The sequence below is a fragment of the Eulemur rufifrons genome, chromosome 7, assembly GCF_041146395.1.
Source record: "Eulemur rufifrons isolate Redbay chromosome 7, OSU_ERuf_1, whole genome shotgun sequence".
NCBI classification, from domain to species: Eukaryota; Metazoa; Chordata; class Mammalia; order Primates; family Lemuridae; genus Eulemur; species Eulemur rufifrons.
Window position 1 is genome coordinate 147941720 of NC_090989.1, and position 26211 is coordinate 147967930.

Sequence of the window (26211 nt, forward strand, 5' to 3'; positions counted from 1 at the left end):
TGCACAAAAATGTGAACGTACTTAATGCCATTATACCCTTAAAAAGGGCAGTAATGGTAAATTTATGCTATGCATAATTTACAGCTAATAAAATTTTTAAAGTTAAAATATTATACCATTATTGTATGTGAAGCATACCTCATAAAGTTGATTGGCAAGGAAGGATTTAAAATTTGATAGGCTGGGCATGATGGCTCATGCCTGTTATCCCAGCACTTTAGGAGGCCGAGGCAGGGGGATCGCTTGAGGCCAGGAGTTTGAGAACAGCCTGGGCAACATAGTGAGACCCCTATCTCTGCAAAAAAAAAAAAAAAAATGTTTTTTAATTAGCTGGGCATAGTGGTACATGCCTACTACTAGTCCCAGCTACTAGGGAGGCTAAGGCAGGAGGATTGCTTGAGCCTACAAGTTCGAGGCTACAGTGAGCTACGATCAGGCCACTGCACTCTAGCCTGGGTGACAAAGAGAGACCCTGTCTCTAAAATAAAATAAAATTTGATAAATATTCAATATTGAAGGTTCTAACAAAAAAGCATTTTTAAACACATTGGGAATGTATGTTGATATTATGTTTTTGAACAGCACATTAGCAACGTATCAAAAGTCACAAAAATATTTATTCCCTTCTACCATTTGTTCTAATTCTATGAATCTGCCCTAAGGGGAGAAAGAAAGCAGCTACAAAGATTTAAGCACAAAAATGTTCATTAAAATATTGTTTACACTATTATAATAGTATCCAAATATAGTATAGGATAAACAAAATGATCAGATAGTCACAACATAAAAAGGTATACCTTATAAACATCTTAGACAAATTATTAATGACACTAAAAATATATAATATATATTACAGGGAGCAGAGAAAAACTATAAAATTATATCATGTGATTCTAATTTTGTTTTTAGATATGCAGAAGAAAAGCTAAGGAATAAATATATCTACTTCAATAGTGATCATCCCCCAGGCTAAGTTAAGGAACCTTACCATATACTATCAAGGTAACATAATCTGGGGGTCAGAGAAGGCCTCACTGGAGGAAATGGTGTTTCAATGGAGAAAGAGAATAAAAGAAGGATCCTAGCAGAGGACTTATCTACCTTACTACTTATCATTTTTCTCAAATTCAAACTGTTTTACAATTAAGCTTCAGTTTTAAAAATTGAAAAAAATAGCATCTGTGGATTTTGGTGTCCCTGGGGGCCCTGGAACCAATCCCAGGTGGATTCCAGGGCTGGGATTGGAAAGGATTAAGAATGCCTGCTTTAAAATGTCAGCAGGGGGCACCCCATTCAAGGATATAGCTTAAGTTTAAATAGAAGTGTTTAAATAAAGATTTCACTGGTTTATTTTTAATGAGCGTACCATAAATCTTCTCAAAGTATTAAATGCTCAACCATTACCTAGAAATCCTATTTTGTAATACCAGATTTTACTTTGGGAGAGTAACATTAGAAGATGCATAAGAATAATTACCCAAAGAAGCATTTTGTGAACCCCTATTGTTTCCCTCATGTTTTGCCAGCATGAAAAAATAATTACTATCATACCACTACCACATGTCACAAAACCCTTTCACCTCCATTTTTTTCACATGCTTCTCTTAACAATCATAAGAGATAAGCAAGCCTGATGATAACTACAGCTTCTACATCTCCAATGTATATTAAGCACCAAGAACAAGGCACTGTACAAGGTATTTCACATATTTATCTCATTCAAAGTTGAATTATTACCAAAAATTTACGTAGTCATGCTACCCCTATCTTACAGATGAGAAAACTAAGGCTCAGCAGTTAAAGCAATTTGCCAAGGGGGCAGATCTGCGATCCACACCCAGGTCTGTCTGAATCCTAAACCCATACCTTTTGCTCATCCCACACAGACTGCCCAGGAAGCAGAGATTCAGAGAGAGGCTCCAGGTGCAATGACTCATGCCTGTAATCCCAATATTTTGGGAGGCTGAGGTGGGAGGATCACTTGTGCCCAGGAGTTCAAGAGCAGCCTGGGCAACAGGGCAAGACCTCGTTTCTATAAAAAATAAGACAAAATTAGCTGGGCTTGGTAGCCCACAACTGTAGTCCTAGCCACTCCAGAGGCAAGGTGAGAGGATCACTTAAGCCTAGGAGTTCAAGGCTGCACTGAGCTAAGATTATGCCACTGCACTCTAGTCTGGACAACAGAGCAAAACCCTATCTCTGAAAAAATGAATAAAAGAAAAAGGAAATAATTTGGCCGAGTCTCATTGGCAACCAGGGCCCCGAGTGTTCTAACACTTTATGCAACGTGCTTTTCACCCTGGTATGCTGCTTCCATAAAAACCAAGTACACTTCTTTCCATCAGGAATTTATAAATCATAATCCCAATAGACTATAAATAACATCAAACAAAGGAAAGCTGTGTGCTACATGAGGGAAAGATACAAGTGACAAAGGGAAAACTAGGAAGCATATGGAGATGAGAGCTAATGTATTTTATAACAAATACTCAAAAAAGTAACAGTTAATAAAGTTTTCAAATGTAATTTAGATAATCCCAGAATCGTGTTCATAACATTAGGATAACAGCTATTTTTAAATCATCATTTTAAATTTACCAATGAGATGCCTATAGAAATTGCCTATGAGTCAGAGTCATCAATACTTCAGAATAATTTCTGATAATTATTTAGGATTCTGTGCTTTTCATAAATATGTTGTAATTAATAAAATCATAAAGAATAATTTTTAAAGTATAAATGTTACTTACATATCCCAGTTTGGAGCTATTCGCAAATGCTGGATTAGCAACTGGAACTAGGATAAAAAATTAAAATGTACATTTAATCCACGAAACACAAAAAGTGACCACTAAGTTAAGAAATCAGACCTTTATAGAACTGAAATGTAAATCGTGCCACAAGGAGATTATTTACAAACATGCAAAAGCATTAGTATAACAAATAAAAATAAAAACTAAGAACAGTACTTTTGGTTTCTCCTACCACTTTATATTCCCTAAAAGTCTACCCCCACTCCCGCAACAGACACACACACACACCAACCACCCAAAAAAGTAACCTTATGACAATCCTGGAAGCCAATGAACTTAAATTTTTTCAAGCCAGTCCCCAAATCAGGGTCCACTATAAAAAACACCTCCAAACCACTGTAATTCCTTTCTGAGGATGACTTCAAAAGCTCTGCCAAATTCCCATAAGTTTCCCAATGAACCAAGACAGTCCAAGAAGTAACATTCCCAGGGGAAAGAGGAAAAAAAAAATCTTAGAGACTCGATGTCTCCCTTCAGTGCCACATCAGAAACCTTACAGTTCAGCAGGTTGAAAACTGCATTATAAAGGAGCCCCCTAATCCACATGGGCAGTTCACTCCAGCCACTAATGAGAATGTTTCTCTTATGATTTACAGCTATAAAAAAAATATTTTACAATTATTACAAGTTAACATAAAATGCATGGCTAAGTATTCCCAAAAAAAGTCCAAAGTCACTATCTACTCAACTGCTTTTAGACCCAAGGATTAAACACAGGATAATTTTCATGAAATTATAATCTTGATAAATCACTTTTTTCATTGTAATTAAATCAAATTAATATTTCAGCACTTGTGTTAACCTCTATAGAAACACAAAAGTTAAGCGCATAAAGACACATCGCACAGACTTACCAAGGGGGAATGGAGGAGCCTGGTGGCCACCTCCTGGTGACCAGCCACCACACATAAATAGCAAAGGAGATTCAACTTGGTTCTGGAGGCTCCAGTACTCTTCTCAGTGGAGTCTATCTGTGAACACACTTGTTGCAAAAAGTCATTCCAGTCTTGGTCTTTCAGAAATAACAATTTATCCACTGCAGAGGAAATAAAATAATCAAAGTGTGTATGATGCAAAAAAGAATTTCTGGAAACATTATGTAAAACAAACAGAGAATATCAATAGTTAAGATGAGGACAAAGAAAACTGTAACATTGCACTGTCAAAACCAAAAGTTCTCCAAAGATGACACTATTTTTGTCTCTCTATATTCCTCATCTCTGTTTCTTCCCATGGAGACTTTAACTACTTCAATGGAAAACTGCTCCAAAAAAGAAAACAGACGCCTAAAGGAGAATTATCCTGCAAACTAGAATACAACAAGATGTAAAGTTAAATGAAATTAGTAAAAGAAAACAAGATAGCCTTTGTATAAATAAATCAACGCAGCCCTAAAATATTGAAAAAGTCAGAAATTGTACAGTTGTTTAAAAAATCCCAATAAAATGACTTCTAAAAATAACCACATTAACATCAGAGCTGAAAGCACCTGGAATTCCTACCTTCAAATCCCTAAAAAAAGTCAGATTAGGAAGTGAGAATCCATCTAAAATTAACGTGTTTTGCTGATCTCCATCTTTAAACAAAATAAATTGTAAATATAATTTCCTAAATAGCTCAAAAGTGAAAAGAAAAAGATTTCTAAGTTTTCTTAAATAATGGTTCTACTTGGCACTGAAAGAATTATTAATAATGTTTTGCTCCACTCATTTTTCAAAAATGTCCTTCGATATGGTTTCTTCTTTGTTTTTATCAGTAATTAAGTTGACTGATATAAATCATTAGTTGATTTATTTAAATTTGAATATACTAAGTTTACTTCAAATCATAGATTCTACTCCAGCCATGCCAAACAAATCAATTTAAGGCATGTAACAATTTCTGATGTTCACCCTAAATAAGACTTTCATTAGTTGAACAGAAACATAACAATCATCCTTTTAGCATCTCCATCCCCCACCATCTCCACAGAAGTGAACTACTTAGCCCTGTTCTCGACTGCCCTGGTCCCTTGAGTAGAATTCCAATTCTCCACTGTGGTCCCAAACGCTGTGCACCCACACCAGCACCATAAATGGTAGAAATTCAAATGCTCTATACAGGAAGGTCAGGAGGAGCCCCCTCTACCCCACCCACTCCACAGGAAAACTTGCCCAGCTCTACAGGAACTTACCCACCCACAAGAGCACTGGGCAGGCCAGACTCAGCTGAGTAATGTCATAGGCTGGCACAAATGGATTATAGATTGTTTACAATTTGCATAACACTACCCTAAGAATATAAGCCAATTGGCAAGAAAACTGGAAATTATGCATCCACAAATATTCCATTTGCAAATAAATTTCATATTTGTATCTGTATACAAAAAGTCTGCATGTTTGATAAGCCCTTTATGATCCTACCTGAATGTGCTGGTAGATGCAGTATTTTTGGATCAAATTTAATTGGCAGTTGTTTCATTATCTGTGGTTAGAAAAAACAAACTTTTGAGATGCCTTTTGAGACAGATACCTGTCTCCTGATATGTCCCCTATATCAGATTATAAATCAATAAGGACAAAAGAGAATACTGTAAAATTTGTCACCAAAAAGAATTCAACAATGCCCTTTCAGATTAAAATACACAAATATAGATAAGTTATCTTTAAGCATTTCAATTGATATTTGCAATAAAACTCAGCTTCACAGAAAAAATTTCACCTTCATAGAAAAAATTAGCTTACACTTTAGCTAATTTACCTCTGGGTTAGAAATTTAGTCATTCAAATATTTATTGTGCACCTGCCAGGGTGAGGCGCATGTATCCCTATGCTAAGAAGGATACAAAGACATAAAAGACACGATCCTATAGAGAGCTGATACTCTAGTTGTAAAGATGACACAAATGGTTGTTATACAATAAAACATAAAATATTTAAGTAACAACTTGAAATAGGCAGGACATAATTACAAACAAAACATTTCACAGAAAGAAATTTCTTTAAAATAATAGAGAATACAGCAAGCACTTTAGGTTGATGTGGTTAGGATAGGATTTACGGAAGAGGTGGAAGGTGGACTGAAGTCTTGAAGGATGGTTAGGACTTGTTATATTGAAGAAGACACCATTCTAAGAAGCTGGAACAGCATGAATAACAAAGTTAGGATTTATTTGAGGAAAGTGGAGAAACCATGTAGTTGGATCTATGAGTTTGGAACAGCCAGATACTTCATCTTGACACTTTTAATTAAAAATTCAACTATCATTTCTACATCTAACTTCTCCAAAATCTCTATATATAACATTTTAAAAACCTTTACTGGTACAGTGAGTATCAATATTACTGTATTTACTGCAGCATTTTACTGTATTTACTGCAGCATTTTTGTCAAAAATGCAAACTCTCATTCTAATCTCATAATCGAAATTCATGATCTCATTCTAATCATGAGAAACCCCAAGATTAACCCAAATTGAGGGACACTCTATAAAATACCTGGTCAGTTACTCTTCAAAGTATCAAGGTCATAAAAGACAAGCAAAGATTGAGAAATTCTAACAAGGCCATGAAAGACAAGGACAAACTAAGAAATGAAACAGGCGTAACAGCTAACTATAACATGGGATCCTGGAACAAAAAAGAACATTAGTGGTAAAACTGACAAATTCAAATAAATTTGGTAGTTCAGTCAATAGCACTGTACCCATGTTAATTCCTGGGTTTTACTCACTGTACTCTGGTCCTATAAGATGTTAACATTAAGAACAGCTAGGTAAAAGGTATACAGGGACTCTCACATTTGAACCTTTTCTCTACGTCTAAATGTAATTTAAAATAGAAAGTTAAACATAAACAAAACTTATACTAAGGTTTCCCAGAAACTATCCAGTATGTTATAAGAGGAAATAAGGAAACATAGAATAGGGTCAAAAGATATCACAAATTGTTCCAGAAAGCCCACCATGAAAATGCCCCATTAGCCAACAATTTAGCATAATATAGTTACTTTGCCAGACATCTGAACTCACAAAAAGAATTAGCTCTATTATGAAAAATAGCTAACTTATCGATATGAACTGTTGTCTATCTAAGAAATAAACATGAATCCAAGAACCCATTTGGTCTGAACCCACAATAATGTTCCCCAATGAGATAAAAGGATATGATCGTGAATCAATACAGAAAAAGACATTTTTTGCAAAGCAGGAAAATCAAAAATTAAAATATAGGTGGTGGAATGTATGTTGAGGGCTAGAAATCAAGAGAAAACAGAGGGAACGGAGAAATTAATTTTCTTTAAAGGAGAGTACTCATCATCCCTTAGTAAGGTAGTGTTACATCCCAAAAGACATGAAGCAACAAAGCTCACATTGGGTTAGAAGTGCATTGTGAACCAGAGGCCCCCAAGCTCCATAGTGTCTCCCTACTCTCCACCCTGGGGTCCTAACAACCTGAGAGAGGGTAGGATTTCTGTGTGACCCGCCCACCGCAGCCTGGCGAGCAGTGCTCCCTGCCATCTGCCTTCATAATACATCAGCCACTAGAATATCTGCAGTGAATTACATAAGGATGTACGGAGAAATGAAGGGACCGAGAGCCAATGTCTGAGGTCACAAAGTCGGCAGCACTCCTCAGCACATGATGAGTGCAGTAATGAGAGGCAGAGCTAACGCATTAAGAACAGTGGGGAGAAAACTCCACTCCAGGGAAGCGGAAGTGAAGGAAAAGGAGAGGGTTTCAGACAGGGTAGGAGTTGGAAACACAGACATGTGGCACAAATGAAATAGAAGCCGACAATAAGAGGAACAGGAAAGAAAATAAGGCAAGAAATATTCTGAATGAAAATATCACGCCGATTTCAGACCACAGCAAAGTCTAAAATTCAGTTGTTTTGGTATCTTTCCACACCTTCGGGTTGTCGATAATTGGGGTGATGACAAGATCTGAGTCTGTGTAGATAAGCTCTCTCATCAGGGATTCCAGGTCCTGCTGACTCAGGTGTCCACTTGTAATCTGAAATGAAAACAAAAATTAGACTTTGTTACCAGTAAAGAGCTTTAGAAGACAGAGCTAATAAGACCCTGAGGAAGATATCACTGTAGAAGGGCACCTATTATCAATCAACGTACTTCAATTACTACTCAAATCACTTTAAGTCTCATTTGATCTTCACAGAAATCCTAAATGGTATGTATCATTATTCCCATTTTACAGATGAAAAAAACAAAGCTCAAAAAAAGGAACTGAATCCCTTATGTTTACCACTAAGGCTAGTTAGGACTACGAAAAGGATCTTTATAGTTTGACGTTCTAAACTGGGAGGAGGCAAATTGGTTTTTCAATTACCAGCATGGCTTTTATCTTTCATTCACAGAACACTAATCAATTTATTTCTGCTTTCAGAATATTAGATAAGAAGTTGAAATTGTAACATAAAAAAATTCAGACTGATGTACTGACCTACTACCTTAAGTGTTAAACACCTTTATATTTGTTAAAAGTAGTTAGAGTTGATACATAACAAAATTAATAACCAGAGTTCACCATCAGTTATTCCTTTGAACATCTCTTTGTGTCCTACTTGAACAAAAGTTTTATTCCTAGGGCTCTGCCTTAGTATTTCACATCCAGAAAAAAAAAAAAAAAAAAAAAAAAGGATTCATGCATTAAGAATCCAATGAAAACAGTAACTAGCAAGCTGAATAAAACAGAAAAGCAAACCAGTGAAGTAAACAATGAGAAAAAGAAATGATCCAATACTTAGTGGGTAGAAGGGTGTAGATAAACGAATAGAAGAGTTAGCTAATAAAGTTCCTGGAAAGCAAGACCACCCTTGTAACTCAGAAAAAAGACACATAAAAAACACACAAAGTAAGGAGGAACTTTCTGTTTAAAAAAATTTTTTCTTTCCTAAAGGTTAAGAACACGGACTTTTAAGACAGAAAGATGGGTAGACTTACATTGTCACTTGTTAACTGTAACCTTAAGAAAGTTAAAGAAAAAAGCCTTGTTTTCTTATCCATAATGAAGATTAAACCCAACAACTTTTCAGGATTGTGAAGAGTAACCTTAGAGTATTTAAAACAATGCCTGGCACTGCTCAAGATGATGACAATTGTAATTAATAAAGTTATTTTTTAAAAATTTATATACACACACACACACACACACACGTATGTCATGTCACACTGGCTTCAGCAGAGAATGGATTGGAAGGGAGCGATGGAGAACTGGGAAGACACATTAGAGGTTACTACAATGGCCTGCAAGAAGAGGATGGTGTCTTGGGTGAGGGAGGGGGCAGAATAAAAGGAGAGAAGTCAGTAACAGAGCAGAAGCCAGGTGTGGTGGCATGCACCTGTAGTCCCAGCTACTCTGAAGGCTGATGCAGGAGGACTGCTAGAGACCAGGAGTTTCAGGCTGCTGGATGCTATGATAATCGCACCTGAGAATAACCACTGAACTCCAGCCTGGGCAACACGGCAGGACAACCCTCACTTAAAAAAAAAAAATAACAGAGCAAAGGGCTGGATATTCCTGCTGATTTAACACTGTGCAGGAAGTGCTAGTAAATTATATTAGTCCACAGAGTAAAGACAGACATCTGTATTTGAAAGAGGTAGCCAAATTATCTTTTTATATAAATGATGTAACTAAGCAGCCAGAAAACTAAAATTAATCAACTAAAAAATTAGAATATAAGAATTAGTAAGGTAGACCAACTAGAAAATTTGTATGTAAAAATTATAATTTCCTATATGTAAATTGAACATATGCACAAATGACAAGTTATATATAACATGTAATATTCCATTCATAATATCAAAAAATAAAATGCTCAGGAATAAACTAAGTGATCAATAATTGCAATGAGATCATAATCTTTAAATGAAAAAATTAAGTTATAAAATTATGTTCCCTTGTTTGAAAATGAACATTTATAAAACCAGAAGTAGAAATATCAAAATGTAATCAGTGTCCATTCTGCATGATTGCATTATAAATAATTTTTGGGTTTTTTGTCCTCTTTTACATTTGCCCAGTTTTCTACAACTATATATTTTTGTAATTGAATAAAAACAATCATTTACAGATTATAAAACATTATCTTATATATTTAAATAATTATTGATTAAATTTTCTCAATAAGATGATCATTCATCTACAATTACCATCTGCCAGAACAGCTTCAATATCTATCATTTTTCAGAATGCTTTTATTTTTACACTGATTTTCTATTTCACATACAACCAAAAAAATTAGCAGGTAGATTTTATTATAATCCACTTACACTAAATTTCAAAGCAATTAAGTTTTACGTGGTACAAATACATTTCACACACAAAAAAAATTATAGGAAAAACTAAAAGCATTATATTTATCAAGCAATAAATAGAATAAAAATAACTTAGAAAAACTTATTTAATTCAAAGTATTTCTACATTCAAAACAACTATGATTGAAAGAAATTAAAGACCTACATAAGTAGAAAGACATGCCGTGTTCACAGAGGAAAGGTTAATATCATTAAGATGGCAACACTTCCTAAACTGATCTACAGATTCAATGCAATTCCTATTAAAACTCAAGCTGGCTTCTTTGCAGAAACTGACAAGGCAATCCTAAAAGTCACATGGAAAGACAAGGGACCCAGAATGGGTAAAACAACCCTGGGGAAAAAAAACAAAGTTTGGAGGGGTCATACTTCCTGATATCGAAACTAAAACGCTACAAAGTCTGCTACCAGCTTAAGGACAGACGAACAGAATAATGGAATAGAGTCCAGAAATAAACCCTCACATTTACAGTCAATTGATTTTCAACAAGGGTGCCAAGGCAATTCAATGGGGAAAGAAAAATCTTTTCAACAAATGGTGCTGAGACAACTGGATATCTACATACAAAACGATGAAGCTGGACCCTGTACCTCATGCCATATATAAAAATTAACTCAAATGGATAAAAGACCTAAATGGAAAACTATAAAGCTCTTAGAAGAAAACACGTGTAGAAACCTTCATGACCTTGTAGCAGGCAATGGTTTCTTAGATAAGACACCAAAAGCACAAGCAGCAACAAAATGCACACACAAAAATGATAAATTAGACTGTATGAAAATTTAAATCTTTTGTGCTTCAAAGGACAACCCAGATAATGGGAAAAAAATTTTACAAATCATAAATCTAAAATATGTATAAAAAAAAAGTTTCTGCAACTAATTAAAAAATAACCCAATTAAAAATTGGCAAAGAATTTGAAAACATGAAAAGACATTCAACATCTATCAGGTAAATGCAAATCAAAACCACAAAGACACAGAATTTCATACACACTAGGGTTTGAAATAGGATGGCTATATATAATCAAAAAGACAGACAATGTAGCACTATTCACAACAGCCAAAAGGTGGAAGCAACCCAAATGTCCATCAACACATGAAAAGACAGTGTGTTATATACATACAAGGGAATATTATTCAGTTTTAAAAAGGAATGAAATTCTGGTAGATGCTACAACATGGACAAACCGTAAAGACATTATGCTAAGTGAAATAAGCCAGACATAAAAGGACAAATACTGTATGGCTCCACTTATACAAGATACCTAGGATAGGTACATCCACCGAGGCAGAAAGTAGAATGGTGGCTGCCCGAGGCAGAGGGGAATGGGAAATGGGGAGTTATTATTTATGGGTATAGAGTACCAATTTTGGATGAAGAAGTTCTGGAGATAAATGGTGGTGATGGTTGCACAACAGTGTGAATATACTTAATGCCACTGAACTATGTATTTAGAAATGGTCAAAATGGTAAAGTTTATGAATATTTTAGCACAATTCTTTTCAAAATGACAAAAAATAATAGATGTTAGTAAAGATGTGTAAAAATTGAAACTGTCACACACAGCTGGTGAGAATGTAAAATGGTGCAGGTGCTCTGAAGAACAGTTTGGCAGTTCCTCAAAAAGTTAAACAAGGAATTAGCACACACCACAGTAATTCCACTCGTGAGTATATATACAAGATAAATGAAAACATACATCCACAAAAAACATGTAAAAAAATGTTCATAGCAGTATTTTCATGATAGCCAAAAGGTAGAATCAACCCAAATATTGATGGAAGTGATGAATGGATAAGAAGATGTATATATAATATTATTTGGTAATAAAAAGGAATCTACAACATGCTATAACTTGGATGAATCTTGAAAACATCATGTTGGGGGGCAAAAATCAGTAATAAAAGACCACATATTGTATGATTCCATTTATATGACATGTCCAGAATAGGTAGATTTATAAAGACAAAAATGTATTAGTGGTTGCCTAGGATAAGCACAAGGAAGAACTGGGGGGACACTGGGCAGGGTGGGCGCGGGTGACGGTGGCTAACTGCCAATGGGTACAGTTTCATTGTGGGATGATGAAATAATTACAAAACTGATTGTGGTGATGGCTGCACAACTCTGAGTATGCTAAAAGCCCCTGAATTGTACACTTTAAATGGGTGAATTATATGGAATGTCAATTACATCTCTATAAAGCTGTTACCAAGAAAACAACTATGAAGCAAATAAATGGGATCTCCCTCAGAGTACTTACTATTCCATAATTAATGTATCAACTTATAATGATTCTTTTGAGCTTCTACATCTTATATATAAAAAAAAAAATCCCATCTCTGCTCACCTTAGACAAAGGAGAAGTTTTCTGTGGTGATTTCTGAGTCATATCCTCACCAGGACCTAATGCCACTACGGTGCTAGTTCTTGGAGTAGGACGAGAACTGAAAAATACACACCAGATAACATTCAGATTTTAGAAACTTTATCCTCTAATTACTATTTTCTCAAAAGGAACACATATCATGAAAAATGGTAACATATGATGACTCTATATGATCTCATAAAAAAGTCTAAACTCGGACATGGTGGCTCACGCCTTTAATTCCAGCACTCTGGGAGGCCCAGGCAGTAGGATCGCTTGAGCTCAGGAATTCGAGACCAGCCTGAGCAAGAGTGAGACCTCAACCTCATCTCTACTAAAAATAGAAAAAATTAGCCAGGCATGGTGGTGCGTGCCTGTAGTCCCAAGCTACTCAGGAGGCTGAGGCAGGAGGATTGCTTGAATCCAGGAGTTTGAGGTTGCTGTGAGCGAGGCTGATGCCACAGCACTCTAGCCTGAGCAACAGAGACTCTATCTCAAAAAAAAAAAAAAAAAAAGTCTAAACTCTAATTTGTGTTCATATGACATTATAATTTTTCTAATTGCTGTTAATTTCCTGGCTAATTTATTATTTCTTTTATTTAAAGCTTCCATGCTATATACAGTATTTTTAAATAAGAAATCTTTAAACATTGATTTTATTATTTTTTAAATGTTTGCTGGTATAGGCATGATTAAATAAAATAGATCAGATATTCTACAAAGGATTAAAAATATTTATAGTTTTATATCAGAAAATTTTATATGGAAAATTACATTGGCACCTCTGTAAGTTACAGTCTGCATCTATTGTTAATTATTCTCCCTCCATGTGTAAATACCTGCCATACTATTCTATGAGCCACTGCATTATTCCTGGTTTTGAGTTTTGTACATTTTAAGAAATCCTTCCCCTCAGAGAACTGGAGTCTCTTAATTATTTTCCTCAAATTCCCAAAGATCAAGGGGTCTCACCTCTCTTTCACTTACTTATCTGTTGATTCATTGATTAAACAAATAGCACATAAAATACCATATACCAAAAATTGCATAAGGTTCTAAGAAACTAAATTTAAAATGCTTAAAGGTATAAATAGAAATTAAAACATACTTTGTATTTTTAAATATGGGTAAAACAGATCAGGAAATTTTAGTTTATCATTATGACCCCTATTTCAAGAAATAAAACTATTTCTCTATGAGAAGTTTATTAAAATACATTTAATGTTTATACATTATTAAATGTTTAAATACATTAGTCCTAATCACTTTATGATACCACTCTGACTTAATTCTTTCAATGATTACATTGTTTAAGCATCACATATTAAAAAGTATTTAAAGAAAAACACAATTTGTTCTTTTCTGTAAGTCCTTATCCAAATAAAGACACTGGACTTCTGAAATTTTAAATTCAATTCTATTTTAAGTTAAAGTACAAAATGAAGAGGCTTTAACCCTAATAAATAGGAAAAATAAGTTGGCTTGGTAAAAAAATTTTAAAGGTACTGTACATAGCAAAATCTAGATTCCACTGGCCAGCACTTAACTGTAACTTTAAAAAGTAGAGTGAAACTGGAATTTGGCATTAATATCTGTTCTTTATCTCTGTGTAACATGGTTTGCCCCAGGACAGTGGATGCTTTAAGAAGATTTAACTTTTATCTCTCGTTGATCTCTTAGTGTTTTTTCCTTTTACATACCTGAGAAGAAACATGGATTCGTTCAATTGACCCCCAAGAGTATTCTTAGGCCGCAAGTCAGTTGGATTTTCTGTGGCAGGAAAGTAACATATTGCCCATAAAGGAATGAAAATATCATAAGCAAGGCAAAATACAGACAGATTTAAAGAGAAAGATAAAAAAAAAAAAAAAAAAAAAGATAGATAATACTGAAATTAGGAACTCTCTGAAACAGCATTCTAAGCAGTGTGAAATGAAAGCTTACCTAGTCTGAAAGAGTGACTTAGTTCTTGACCACTCTTCTGCCCTTTTGCTCGTTCACTCTGAGGGTTCTGCAAAAGCTGCTTGGAATCTTGTGGCCCAGGACACTTCCTCACATTACTGCTATTCAATAAGAGAAAGCCAACACAATCAAGCTTTGGAGCACACTATAGTTTTCTGAGTAGGTTGGAAAATATAATTAAATTACACAATACATTTGGCAAAGTTGTAGAGTTAGAAAATAATATTTTTTATTAAGTAGCTTAAACGAGTACTTTCTGTATGGAAGGCATTGTACTAAGAAGTCTATAAACCTTATCTCTGAAAAATAAACGGTAGCAGGCGGACTGGGTAAGTAAATAAATGCTCAAACTACCACTAACACCAGCAATGAATTTCCCTTTATTATCCCCTCTAGTATTGGCCGGCCTGGACTCAAAGGCAACAGGTACAGACAGAAAGAACCCCTGGAGAAACCCTCTATTTCTGTTTTAAGGAATGAGAAAGGGGGGCCCTAAGAGCCAGAGCAGACAAGAAAAATCCCCTAATTTGTTTTTCTTTCTCCCCTTTTGTCATGCCCAGCCTGCAGGTAATCCTGTAGCAGCTGGTTGGGGACAGCAGCAGATTCTGGCCAGTGCTTAAAACTCTAAGGGATGGGAACCCTTCTCTCTGACCAGAGCTATGAATCCAAGAACATGAGGCAAATCCATGTTGCTCTCATTTTTCCTCTCTCATTGTCCTCCTGCCACTTGGATCCAAAGGCATCTAGCAAGACAAAAACTATAATAAGCCATCACCAAGTAGGGTTTCTTGTGGGAATGCAGGGCTGGCTCCGTATTTGAAAGCCAATTCATATAATTCACCACAGTAAATGCCTAAAGAAGAAAGACCACATGATTACATCAAATGATAGAGAAATGCATTTGACGAAATTGAACATTCATTCAAACTGAAAAGGGGCAGCTACAAAAACAACTAGCTAGCCTCATACTTAATGCGCAAAGACTGAATGCTTTCACTCTAAAATCAGGAACCAGGCAAAGATGTCCACTTTCATCATTCGTGATTTAATATACCACTGGAAAAGGCCTTGCAAGTGCAATAAGGCAAGAAAAAGAAAGAAAAAGGCATATAGATCTAAAGGAAAGAAGACTGTCCCTATTTGCAGATGATCTATGACTGTCTATGTACGAGATTTGTAGTTAACATAAAAATTTTTGTTGATGATGAGATTTTTCCTACATTTCTAAATATATACAAACTAAAAGACAAAAAGCTTTTAACAATTTAAATTACATTAGTTTATTCCCTCAAGTCACTTGCAAAGATCTAAATATTCATCTTACAGAATAAAAAAGGACAGGAGGGTAAAGCAAAGAATTAATAATACTATTTATATAATCTTTTTTACATTTTTCAAAGTATTTTCAATTATATTATCTCATTTTCCCCAACAACTCTGTGGGGAAAGTAGCAGAGCAAGACTTCTCTCATTTTAAAGAAGACAGCCTGAGAGTCAGAGGTGTTCTGTGATCTACACTTGCCAAAACCAACAGACCTGGACCAAAGCCCAGTTCACCGATACCACCTTAGCATTGGCTTCTTCATGTGATGCTGACCACATGCCAGATTATAAGCAACCAGAAGGTGGGAGCTGTAACTTAAACTTCTCTGTAGCTCCCACAGAGCTTAAAACAACAGTAAGAATGTAGCTGAAACTCACTGGATCACAGAAACTCAAGTTTGGAAGGAATCTTAAATAGAACTCAGACTTCTCTAACTAGAACACTAAATTTGCCAAGATCAAAATTAAGAAGCAGAAAACTGGCCAGGCACAGTAGCTCAGGCCTGTAATCCCAGCACTCTGGGAGGCCAAGGTGAGAGGATTGCTTGACATCAGCCAGCCTACGAGCAAGAGCAAGAGCAAGACCCATCTCTACAAAAAAATAGAAAAATTAGTTAGGCGTGGTGGCACACGCCTGTAGTCCCAGCTACTTGGGAGGCTGAGGCAGGAGGATCACTTGAGCCCAGGAGTCTGAGGTTGCTGTGAGCTATGATGACACCACTGCACTCTAGCCAGGGCAACAGAGTGAGACTGTCTCAAACAAAGGAAAAAAAAAAAGAAAACCATTTACCACCGAATGACTTGAAGGGAAAAATTTAGTCAACTATGAGGACTTTACCCCTAATTCAACTACTTCTCACCTTGCTCTTTTCCAAACACCATAACCTTACTAAGTGTCCTGGGCCAAGAATATTTTATAATAAAAATTAAGCATATTAGGCAAGATGAGCCAGGTCGTGCAGTGGTAACATCGAATTGCCAAATCCTAGTGGCTTAGAATCACATAACTTTATGCCTCACTCATGCACATAGCCATTGAAAGCTGGCAGGAAAGCCATGCTCATCGTAGTCACTCAAGACCCAGGGTGACAGCAACTTCATTTTGACATTTTTCTTCCCAATCGTATCTCATCAGGAGAAAGAAATGTGCCAAATCACACACTGGCTCTTCAAGTTGCTATGTGGAAAAAATACACATCACTTCTGCCCACATTTCATTTGCCAAAGCAAGTCACATGACCACACCTAACTTTAAAGGGAGAAATGAGATCCTACCATTTACTTGGGAGGTGGAAAGCCAGGTGTATTTAGTGAACAGAACTAATGGCTACCATAGTAAATCAATGATTGAAGAATAAATAATTGATCAAAACATGAGCAAAATCAAGAACACAAAGTTACCATGATTAAACTCTTTAAGCAATCCTTAAACAAATGCTGGATTTTCTCCTAGGAAAGCATACAAATTCAGGTCACTGATGCTGCAGAATTAAAATAGTAATGGGCATTAGTATCCTACAACTATGCCCCACGCGCAAAGATAAGTTTAAACTACCTGAAGCTGAAATCCTCAATGCTTGATTCCTGGTCTTCTCTAGTGAAAGCATTCTTCCAAAACGAATGTTGCAGTAGTCCTGTCCAAGTTAATCTTCATAAAACATAAATGTTAAAACTCTATTTTAACATGATTTACCATGGAGAATTCTTCCAGGACATGTCCCAATTACATGTAATACCAGATTTTACAATTTGTAAATACCTCCATACAAATGTACCTTTGAAATTGTTTTATATTTTACTTTCATTTTAGTATGCAATTAACTGTTAGCAAAATCAGAAGAAATAATTCAGAAGCCTTAAATGGTACGGAATGAAACAGTCTGACAACAAAGTCTTAGTAAGTCTCAGGGTTCACACTGCATGGAGCCTGATGAGACTATTTCAGGTTTTCCAACCAGTCTATGAAAGGAGTCTATAAATAATCCGAAATTCTAAAAGTAAATATATCAGATATTATCAATCTATAATTCTGTCATCCTTTATGTCCTAAGAGAGGCAAGATTATTTCAGTTACCCTTACTGTTTGACACCTTTCAGCTTTGGGATTTCACTTTTAGAACTTCATTCAGAAATAAACAAGAATATCAGTTTCATGACTATATACATTCACACCTCTGTTAAGGAGTCAAAATAATGTTTCCTAGCTAATTCACTCCCATTAAAATGACTCCGCTGTATCTAAAACCCAGACTCACTTTCAAAGCATTAAGTTTTACTACCAATAGAGTACACCCCTAGGCATACTCATCAGATTGGGAAAATCAAGCTTGACTTAAATTTAAGAACAAAAAAGAAAATAATTTGTATATAATTTTATTATTCAAAATTTCTGTATTAAATAAAAAATTACTTTGATCAAAAGCAAGCACAAATAATAAAGAGAAAGAATTCGCAACCACATATAACATTTTTACACAACGGGCTCTTAGAGTTCACTAAAAGAAATTAAAATAGCCAATAAAGTGAAATTTATTTTTCACCCAACAGATTGGCAAAAATTTAAAAGATCAACAAAGCCCATTGTACATGAGTGGGAGGGAAGGAGCCTTCTAACATATTGTTACTGGAAGTGTAAACAAGCACATGTTCCCAGAATGCAGCAAATGTATCAAAGTTTTTAATGCTTTTAGCCTTAGGCCAGCAATTCCACTTTGAGAAATTCATACAGAGATCACTGACCAAGTAAACAATTAAAAAAAAAACCTACAAAAGGATATTTTCTGGAGCAAGGTATATAAATTCCAAATCAAGAAGCATTCTAAAATTTTTTATTATAGATAATACATGTACATTCTACAACCATTTAAAACGACTAAGATATATTACATACATATTAATATGGGAACTTGTTATATCCATAACATACCATGAGAGAAAAAAATAGGTTATGGAGTGGTCCCATTTAAGCAAAGAATTAAATAATATACGGTTATAAATGTAGGCATATGTGGATAAACCATCCTACATAATTTAGGTATAGGTATAGCCTGTCAAAAGATGTCTAAAGATTAGCCACCACAATAACATTAATTCTGAAAGGAGGTTTGTCCTACAGCTTACACAAGAATCAGCATTTCCTTCTACAGTTTTTTTTCACATATTTAATAAAATTAGAGAATGGAGTATTTTATATGCTACACCAAAATTATTCTCCATTTTACCCCTTGAACCGCCTCCCACTACCTGCTCATTTATCTCGTGACAGAACCAGAACTAGAAACTACTTGCTCTTGCCTTCTAAGCCAATGAGACCTCTTTCCCTAGGTCACACCACCTCCTAGCCTCCCCAGCCCTGTGCCACAGCCTCGATTTCTAACTTACTGCCATCACCACAACACAGAAAATTCACACTGTTCCTATTATCCTGTCACTTGATAGCCCCATTATGACAGGATTATCATAAAGACACATCACATTAAATGTCACTCAGTTAACAATTGTTAGGTTAACCATCTTGACAGTATCATCTCTATTTCAATAGTCTAAAACCGGCCGGGCGCGGTGGCTCACGCCTGTAATCCTAGCACTCTGGGAGGCTGAGGCGGGTGGATTGCTCAAGGTCAGGAGTTCGAGACCAGCCTGAGCGAGACCCCGTCTCTACTAAAAATAGAAAGACATTATATGGACACCTAAAAATCTATACAGAAAAAATTAGCCGGGCATAGTGGCGCATGCCTGTAGTCCCAGCTACTCGGGAGGCTGAGGCAGTAGGATCGCTTGAGCCCAGGAGTTTGAGGTTGCTGTGAGCTAAGCTGACGCCACGGCACTCACTCTAGCCTGGGCAACAAAGTGAGACTCTGTCTCAACAAAAAAAAAAAAAAAATAGTCTAAAACCGTTTTAGCCTGAAATATAAAATGGAAAGAAAAGCATTTTTTGGATTCCAGAGTTATAAGAAAACAAGTCAACCTATTAGGCAACTATTTAATATATGAAAAGGGAAACTGATTTCAAAAGTTCCTTATGATTAGAAATACCTGCAAACTGAGAGGAAAAAACTCTTAATCCAAAGTCAGACTTCCTTTTTTTAAAAAAAAAGTAATTTGAACAGCTCTCTGTATATTAAGAAAAGCACTATCTTAGAAGTACATAGGAGGGAAAAAAAGATTCCACTATTTATTCACATTAAAATACCATCCCTACCTTTTCTGAGGATCTCTTTGAAGTAACCCATCAAGCAAATTAATAAAATCTGATGAAGCTTGAGGAAGAGATGAATCTATAAACAATTTCCCAAAACAAAAAAAGTAGTAAGTAAACAAATACATAACACATCAACTTTATTTTTATATCCTACATCAATATTTAAAGTAATAGTATTTTAAGCACATAAATTGTTTTTAAGAGAACATGGAATCCATTAACAAAAATTAAAGCTTCTATTTAATGAAGCAGGATTGGGGGGGGTTGGGGGGAGTGCCAAGCACAAAGATAAAAAACTTTTTTCCTAAACCACACCAAAAAAGTGAATCTCAAAAACCTAGTCGTAACTAACCTCTAAACTTTCTCTTTATTGAATAACAGCAATAAGGATCACCAGCCTGACAAACTCATACTCTTGTCTTCAACTATTAATTATGCATTTTTCTCTGAAGCATTCCTAACTTAACCAACTTTGTATTCTAATATGATATTATTAGAATACTTGCAAATCTCTTTTATTTTGAAGATTTCTAACAGGGAAACATTAATAATAAGCTTTGCAACATTATGACACTGTCCAAGTCCATTAATCTCATGTCTTATCTTTTAAAATTACATCTATACCATAACCAATTCATCAGTCTATGGTTAAAAGAAGTGGCCATGAAGACAAGACCAGGCCGGGCGCGGTGGCTCATGCCTGTAATCCTAGCACTCTGGGAGGCCGAAGCAGGTGGATCACTCAAGGTCAGGAGTTTGAGACCAGCCTGAGCAAGAGCGAGACCCAGTCTCTACTAAAAATAGAAAGAAATGATCTGGACAGCTAAAATTATATATATAGAAAAAAATTAGCCAGGCATGGTGGTGCATGCCTGTAGTCCCAGCTACTTGGGAGGCTGAGGCAGAAGGATTGCTTGAGCCCAGGAATTTGAGGTTGCTGTGAGCTTGACACCATGGCACTCTAGCCTGGGCAACAGAGCGAGACTCTGTCACAAAAAAAAAAAAAAAAAAGACAATGACCAAAGACAACACCCAAGCACCCTTCACACAAAGCAATCAAAATAGATGGCACTATCGGGCACAATGGCCACCAGCGATATCCTGACCAAACCTTTGAAACCTTCATTTTCTGATTCCTCTTCTCTGCATGAAAAACTTTAACTTATAGGGGAAAACTGTAATTAATACTGTATTTAAAACAAAAAAATCAGAAGCCACCATTTCAAGAAATAGGAATGATTGATTTCTATAAAAACTAAGACAAAACTAATGAAACAAAACAATGTAATTTTTTTTAAGAAATATAGACTAATTTTGAAATATCAAGAGTTTTCACCTAGGATGATTCCTGTATTCCTACTTCCTCCATTCATTACTTCTGAAAATTTTTTCCTTCTAAAAACTCAGAATTTTTGTAGAATCCTGTTTTCATTTACATATCTAAAGATTAACTTCTTGAAATAAAGACCTAATGCTCGATAGATTAATAGGGTGACTACAGTTTACAATAATCTATTGTACATTTCAAAATAGCTAGAAGAGAATAATTCAAATGTTCCTAGCATAAACGACAAATATTTAAGGTGACAAATATCATAAGCACACTGATTTAATCTTTACAAATTATATGAATGTATTAAATTATCACATGTACCCCAAAATATCCATTATGCATCAAAAAATAAAAAAGATTAGCTTCTTTAATGGTGTACATCAAAATGTTTTACTATGTTTGTGCCTTCTTTTGTTTTTCTTTTCTTTCCTTAAAATTATTGCTAATGGTAGATTGCTATCTGACTAAAGTTCCAACACTTTCAACATACTACAGCTCTAACTAGTTTAAAAGATTTTTAAAATTTGTAAGGGTAGCATTCTGATTCATCAAGATAAAGAGTCAGAAATGGGCCCAGCGCAGTGGCTCACGCCTGTAATCCTAGCACTCTGGGAGGCCAAGGAAGGATGATCACTTGAGGTCAGGAGTTCAAGACCAGCCTGAGCAAGAGACCTCATCTCTACTAAAAATAGAAAAATTAGCCGAGTGGTGTGGTGGCACATGCCTGTAGTCCCAGCCACTCGGGAGGCTGAGGCCGGAGGATTATAGGAGTTTGAGATTGCTGTGAGCTAGGCAGACACCACGGCACTCTAGCCCGGGCAACAGAGAGAGACTCTGTCTCCAAAAAAAAAAAAAAAAAAAAGACTCAGAAATACCTGATTTGTTCCTATTCGAACACTACATAGAAATAATCACATGGGATTATGAGTATAAATTAAGTAAATGAGGCCGGGCGCGGTGGCTCACGCCTGTAATCCTAGCTCTCTGGGAGGCCAAGGTGGGCGGATCGTTTGAGCTCAGGAGTTCGAGACCAGCCTGAGCAAGAGTGAGACCCCATCTCTACTAAAAAAATAGAAAGAATTATATGGACAGCTAAAAATATATATAGAAAAAATTAGCCGGGCATGGTGGTGCATGCCTGTAGTCCCAGCTACTCGGGAGGCTGAGACAGGAGGATCGCTTGAGCCCAGGAGTTTGAGGTTGCTGTGAGCTAGGCTGACGCCATGGCACTCACTCTAGCCCGGGCAACAGAGTGAGACTCTGTCTCAAAAAAAAAAATAAAAATAAAAATAAATTAAGTAAATGATACATATAAAAAGCAATATTACATAAAGATTTGGGTTTTTTAAATTTTTTGTTTGTTTGTTTTTGTTTTTTAAGACAGAGTCTCACTCTGTCACCTGGGCTAGAGTGCCATGGCATCGGCCTCACAGCAACCTCAAACTCCTGGGGCTCAAGCGATCCTCCTGCCTCAGCCTCCCGAGTAGCTGGGACTACAGGCATGTGCCACCATGCCCGGCTAATTTTTTTTCTATATATTTTTAGTTGTCTGGTTAATTTCTTTCTATTTTTTAGTAGAGACGGGGTCTTGCTCTTGCTCAGAGCTGGTCTTGAACTCCTGACCTCGAACAATCCTCCCGCCTGGGCCTCCCAGAGTGCTAGAATTACAGGCGTGAGCCACCTCGCCCGGTCTGGGTTTTTTAAATCTTTAAATCAGACTTCTTGTGATATAGGTACACAATCACAATAATTTTTGTTTTTCAATGAGGGAAACTACCATTTCAGTATAAAAAATATACTGTTTTCCATTTCAGTATATAAAAATTATGGCAAAGGAAATGCTAACATTTCTAAAAGTATCAATTTGAGACCACGTATAAAATATTCCTTTGGGGGGTTTATGAATCAGTAAAAACAGACTTGAGATAAAGGTGTACCTTTAATAAGCATAAATGTAAGTTAACTCAATTTATCATAAGAAATCTTACCTTTTGGAATAGGTGGCAAAGGATCTTCATATAAAATCTTCTCAATTAATTCTGAAACACTATCTGAGAAGAATGGAGGTTTTCCTGAAATCACATGAAAATTTACAAAATTAAACATTTTGCTATCACCAATAATTCTAAACTAATCTCAATTATAGATATCTCAGGATTACACAATTTACGGAAAAAATATGTGGCAATAATTATTGAATGCCTAGTATGTACCAGGCATTGTCTATATATTTTTGTATTTCTCTAATTCAAAATTTATCATCCTAACAAATACAGAAACTCACATATAGGCGACTATGATGCAAGGGTAGCAGAAGCCACTCAACACATCTGAATAATTTACATCACAAGGCAATAATCACAGTTTTAAATAGGCACATTTCAACATTCCAGGTGATTATTATGAAAAATTACCTATATGTCAAAAAGTTCCTAGGAACCTGCATATGCCTAGACACCAAGCAATTCAGCCAAAATTAGTATATAAAAAACTTAGCTGGGCATATTGGTGCACACCTATAGTTGCAGCTACTTGGGAACCTGAGATGGGAGGATTGCTTAAGCCCAGGAGTTTGAGGCCAGCCTGGGCAACAAAGCAAGACCCCATCTCTTAAAATAAATAAATAAAAATTTAATGAAGCCATTTTTTTGACACCTTATATGTAAAATATTTGCAAACTGCAGACTTAACCTCACTGCTTTTTGTTTTAGACTAGTTTTGATTTTATACTGAACCAGAAAGTAATTACCTGAAAACATTTCATAAAGCAGACAACCCAAAGACCAGAGGTCACTGGCAATGGAGAAGTCAGTACCCCTCACAATTTCCGGTGCTGTATATACCGGAGATCCTGGAAACAAAGTATAACGAACAACTCTGTTAGGTATTTGTATTGTTCCCAACACAAACCTACCTGGGAAAGGTCTGGTGAGAAGCAAAATGCCAGGAGGAAAATATATACATGAATAAAGTGTCATGGGTATGTCACATTTTTAAATGTTTTCTAATTTTAAGGTTACATTTTGCAAAAGATATGTAACAGTTTTGACATAAAAACAGTTTTGAAAATCCACCTGAGTGAGAAATGGGGCACATTCGGGTATATTCTTTTATTAAACTGACAATTTAAATACAGTTATACTTCAGAGATATTGCAGGTTTGGTTCCACACCATTACAATAAAGCAAGTATGACGAAGCAATCCACACAAATTTTTTAGTTGCCCTGTACATACAAAAGTTGTTTATACTATACTGTACTCTATTAAGTGTACAATAGCATTATGTCTTTTAAAAGTATATGCCTTAAATAAAAAAATACTTTATTACAAAAAAAAGTTAATGATCATCTGAGCCTTCAGTGAGTCAATGTTTTTGCTGGTGGGGGGACTTGCCTTCATGTTGATGGTTGCTACTGATCGAGGTGGTGATTGTTAAAGGCTGGGATAGCTATGGCAATTTCTTAAAATAAGACAATAAAATTTGCCACATAGATTGATTCTTCCTTTCATAAAAGATTTCTCTATTGCACGCTATGTTGTTCGACAGCATTTTTACCCACAGCAGGAGTTATCAGCTAACCTTATGTGATATCCAAATCCTATGTTGTCATTTGAACAACATTCACAGCATCCTCACCAGGAATACTTGTACATTCCATCTAAAGAAACTACTTTCTTTGCTCATCCCTAACAAGCAACTCCTCATCTGTTCAATTCTGATCATGAGATTACAGTAATTCAGTTACATCTTCAGGCTCCACTTCTAATTCTAGTTCTCTTGCTATTTCCCCAACATCTGTAATTACTTCCTCCACTTTAATATTGAACCCCTCAAAGTCATGAGGGTTGGAATCAATTTCTTCTAAACTCTTGTTAATGCTGATATTTTTATTTCCCCCCATGAATCATGCATGTTCCTAATGGCATCCAGAATGATGAATCCTTTCCAGCACGTTTTTAATTATTTTTGCCCAGATCTACTGGAGGAATCACTATCAATGTCAGCTAAAGCCTTACTAAAATACTTCTTAAATAAGACTTGGACTTCTTAAATAAGACTTAGAAGTCAGAATTACTCCTTGAGTAGAACCAATGCTATGTTAGGCATTGAAAAAAACATTCTTCTCCTTATATGTCTCCATCACAGCTCTTGGATGACTAGCTGAATTGTCAATGAGCAATGATATTCTGAAAGGAATCCTTTTTTCTGAGCACTGGGTCTCAAAAATAAGATTTAAATATTCAGTAAACCATGCTGTAAACAGACGTCCTTTCATTAGGTTTTGTTGTTCTACTTATAAGCACAGGTTGAGTAGCTTTAGCATAATTCAGAAGGGCCCTAGGATTTTCAGAATGGTAAATGAGCATTGGCTTCAACCTAAAGTCACCAGCTACATTAGCCCCTAACGAGAAAGTCAGCCTGTCTTTTGAAATTTTGAGGCCAGACTTGATTTCTCTTTAGCTATGGAAGTCCTAGATGGCATCTTCTCCCAATAAAAGGCTCTTTCATCTACATTGAAAATATGTTATTTAGTGTAGCCACCTTCACCAATGGTCTCAGCTAGATCTTCAGAATAACTTGCTGCAGCTTATGTATCAGCACCTGCTGCTTCACCTTGGACTTTTATGTTATAGAGATGACTTTTTTCCTTAAACCTCATGAATCAACCTCCACTAGCTTCCAACTTTTCTTCTGCAGCTTCCTTATCTCTCAGCCTTCGTAGAATTGAAGAGAGTTAGGGCCTTCCTCTGGGTTAAGCTTTGGCTTAAGGGAATGTTGTGGCTGGTTTGATCTTTTATCCAGACCACTAAAACTTTCTCCGTATCAGCAATAAGGCTGCTTCACTTTCTTATCATTCATTTGTTCACTGGAGTGGCACTTTTGATT

The 26211-nt window shown here is 35.8% G+C and overlaps 1 protein-coding gene across 1 annotated transcript in view; it reads right to left on the reverse strand.

Annotated features, from left to right (window-relative positions):
• ULK4 (unc-51 like kinase 4) overlaps positions 1 to 26211 on the reverse strand; it is a 561027-nt gene that overhangs the window by 508058 nt on the left and 26758 nt on the right. The window contains exons 6-16 of the mRNA XM_069475562.1: positions 24072 to 24173; positions 23311 to 23394; positions 19990 to 20065; positions 17344 to 17436; positions 14448 to 14566; positions 14204 to 14273; positions 12486 to 12582; positions 7703 to 7807; positions 5216 to 5276; positions 3668 to 3849; positions 2751 to 2797 (exon numbers count right to left, since the gene is read on the reverse strand). Of these exons, the coding sequence (XP_069331663.1) occupies positions 2751 to 2797; positions 3668 to 3849; positions 5216 to 5276; positions 7703 to 7807; positions 12486 to 12582; positions 14204 to 14273; positions 14448 to 14566; positions 17344 to 17436; positions 19990 to 20065; positions 23311 to 23394; positions 24072 to 24173 (1036 nt within the window). The remainder of the gene's footprint in view (positions 1 to 2750; positions 2798 to 3667; positions 3850 to 5215; positions 5277 to 7702; positions 7808 to 12485; positions 12583 to 14203; positions 14274 to 14447; positions 14567 to 17343; positions 17437 to 19989; positions 20066 to 23310; positions 23395 to 24071; positions 24174 to 26211) is intronic.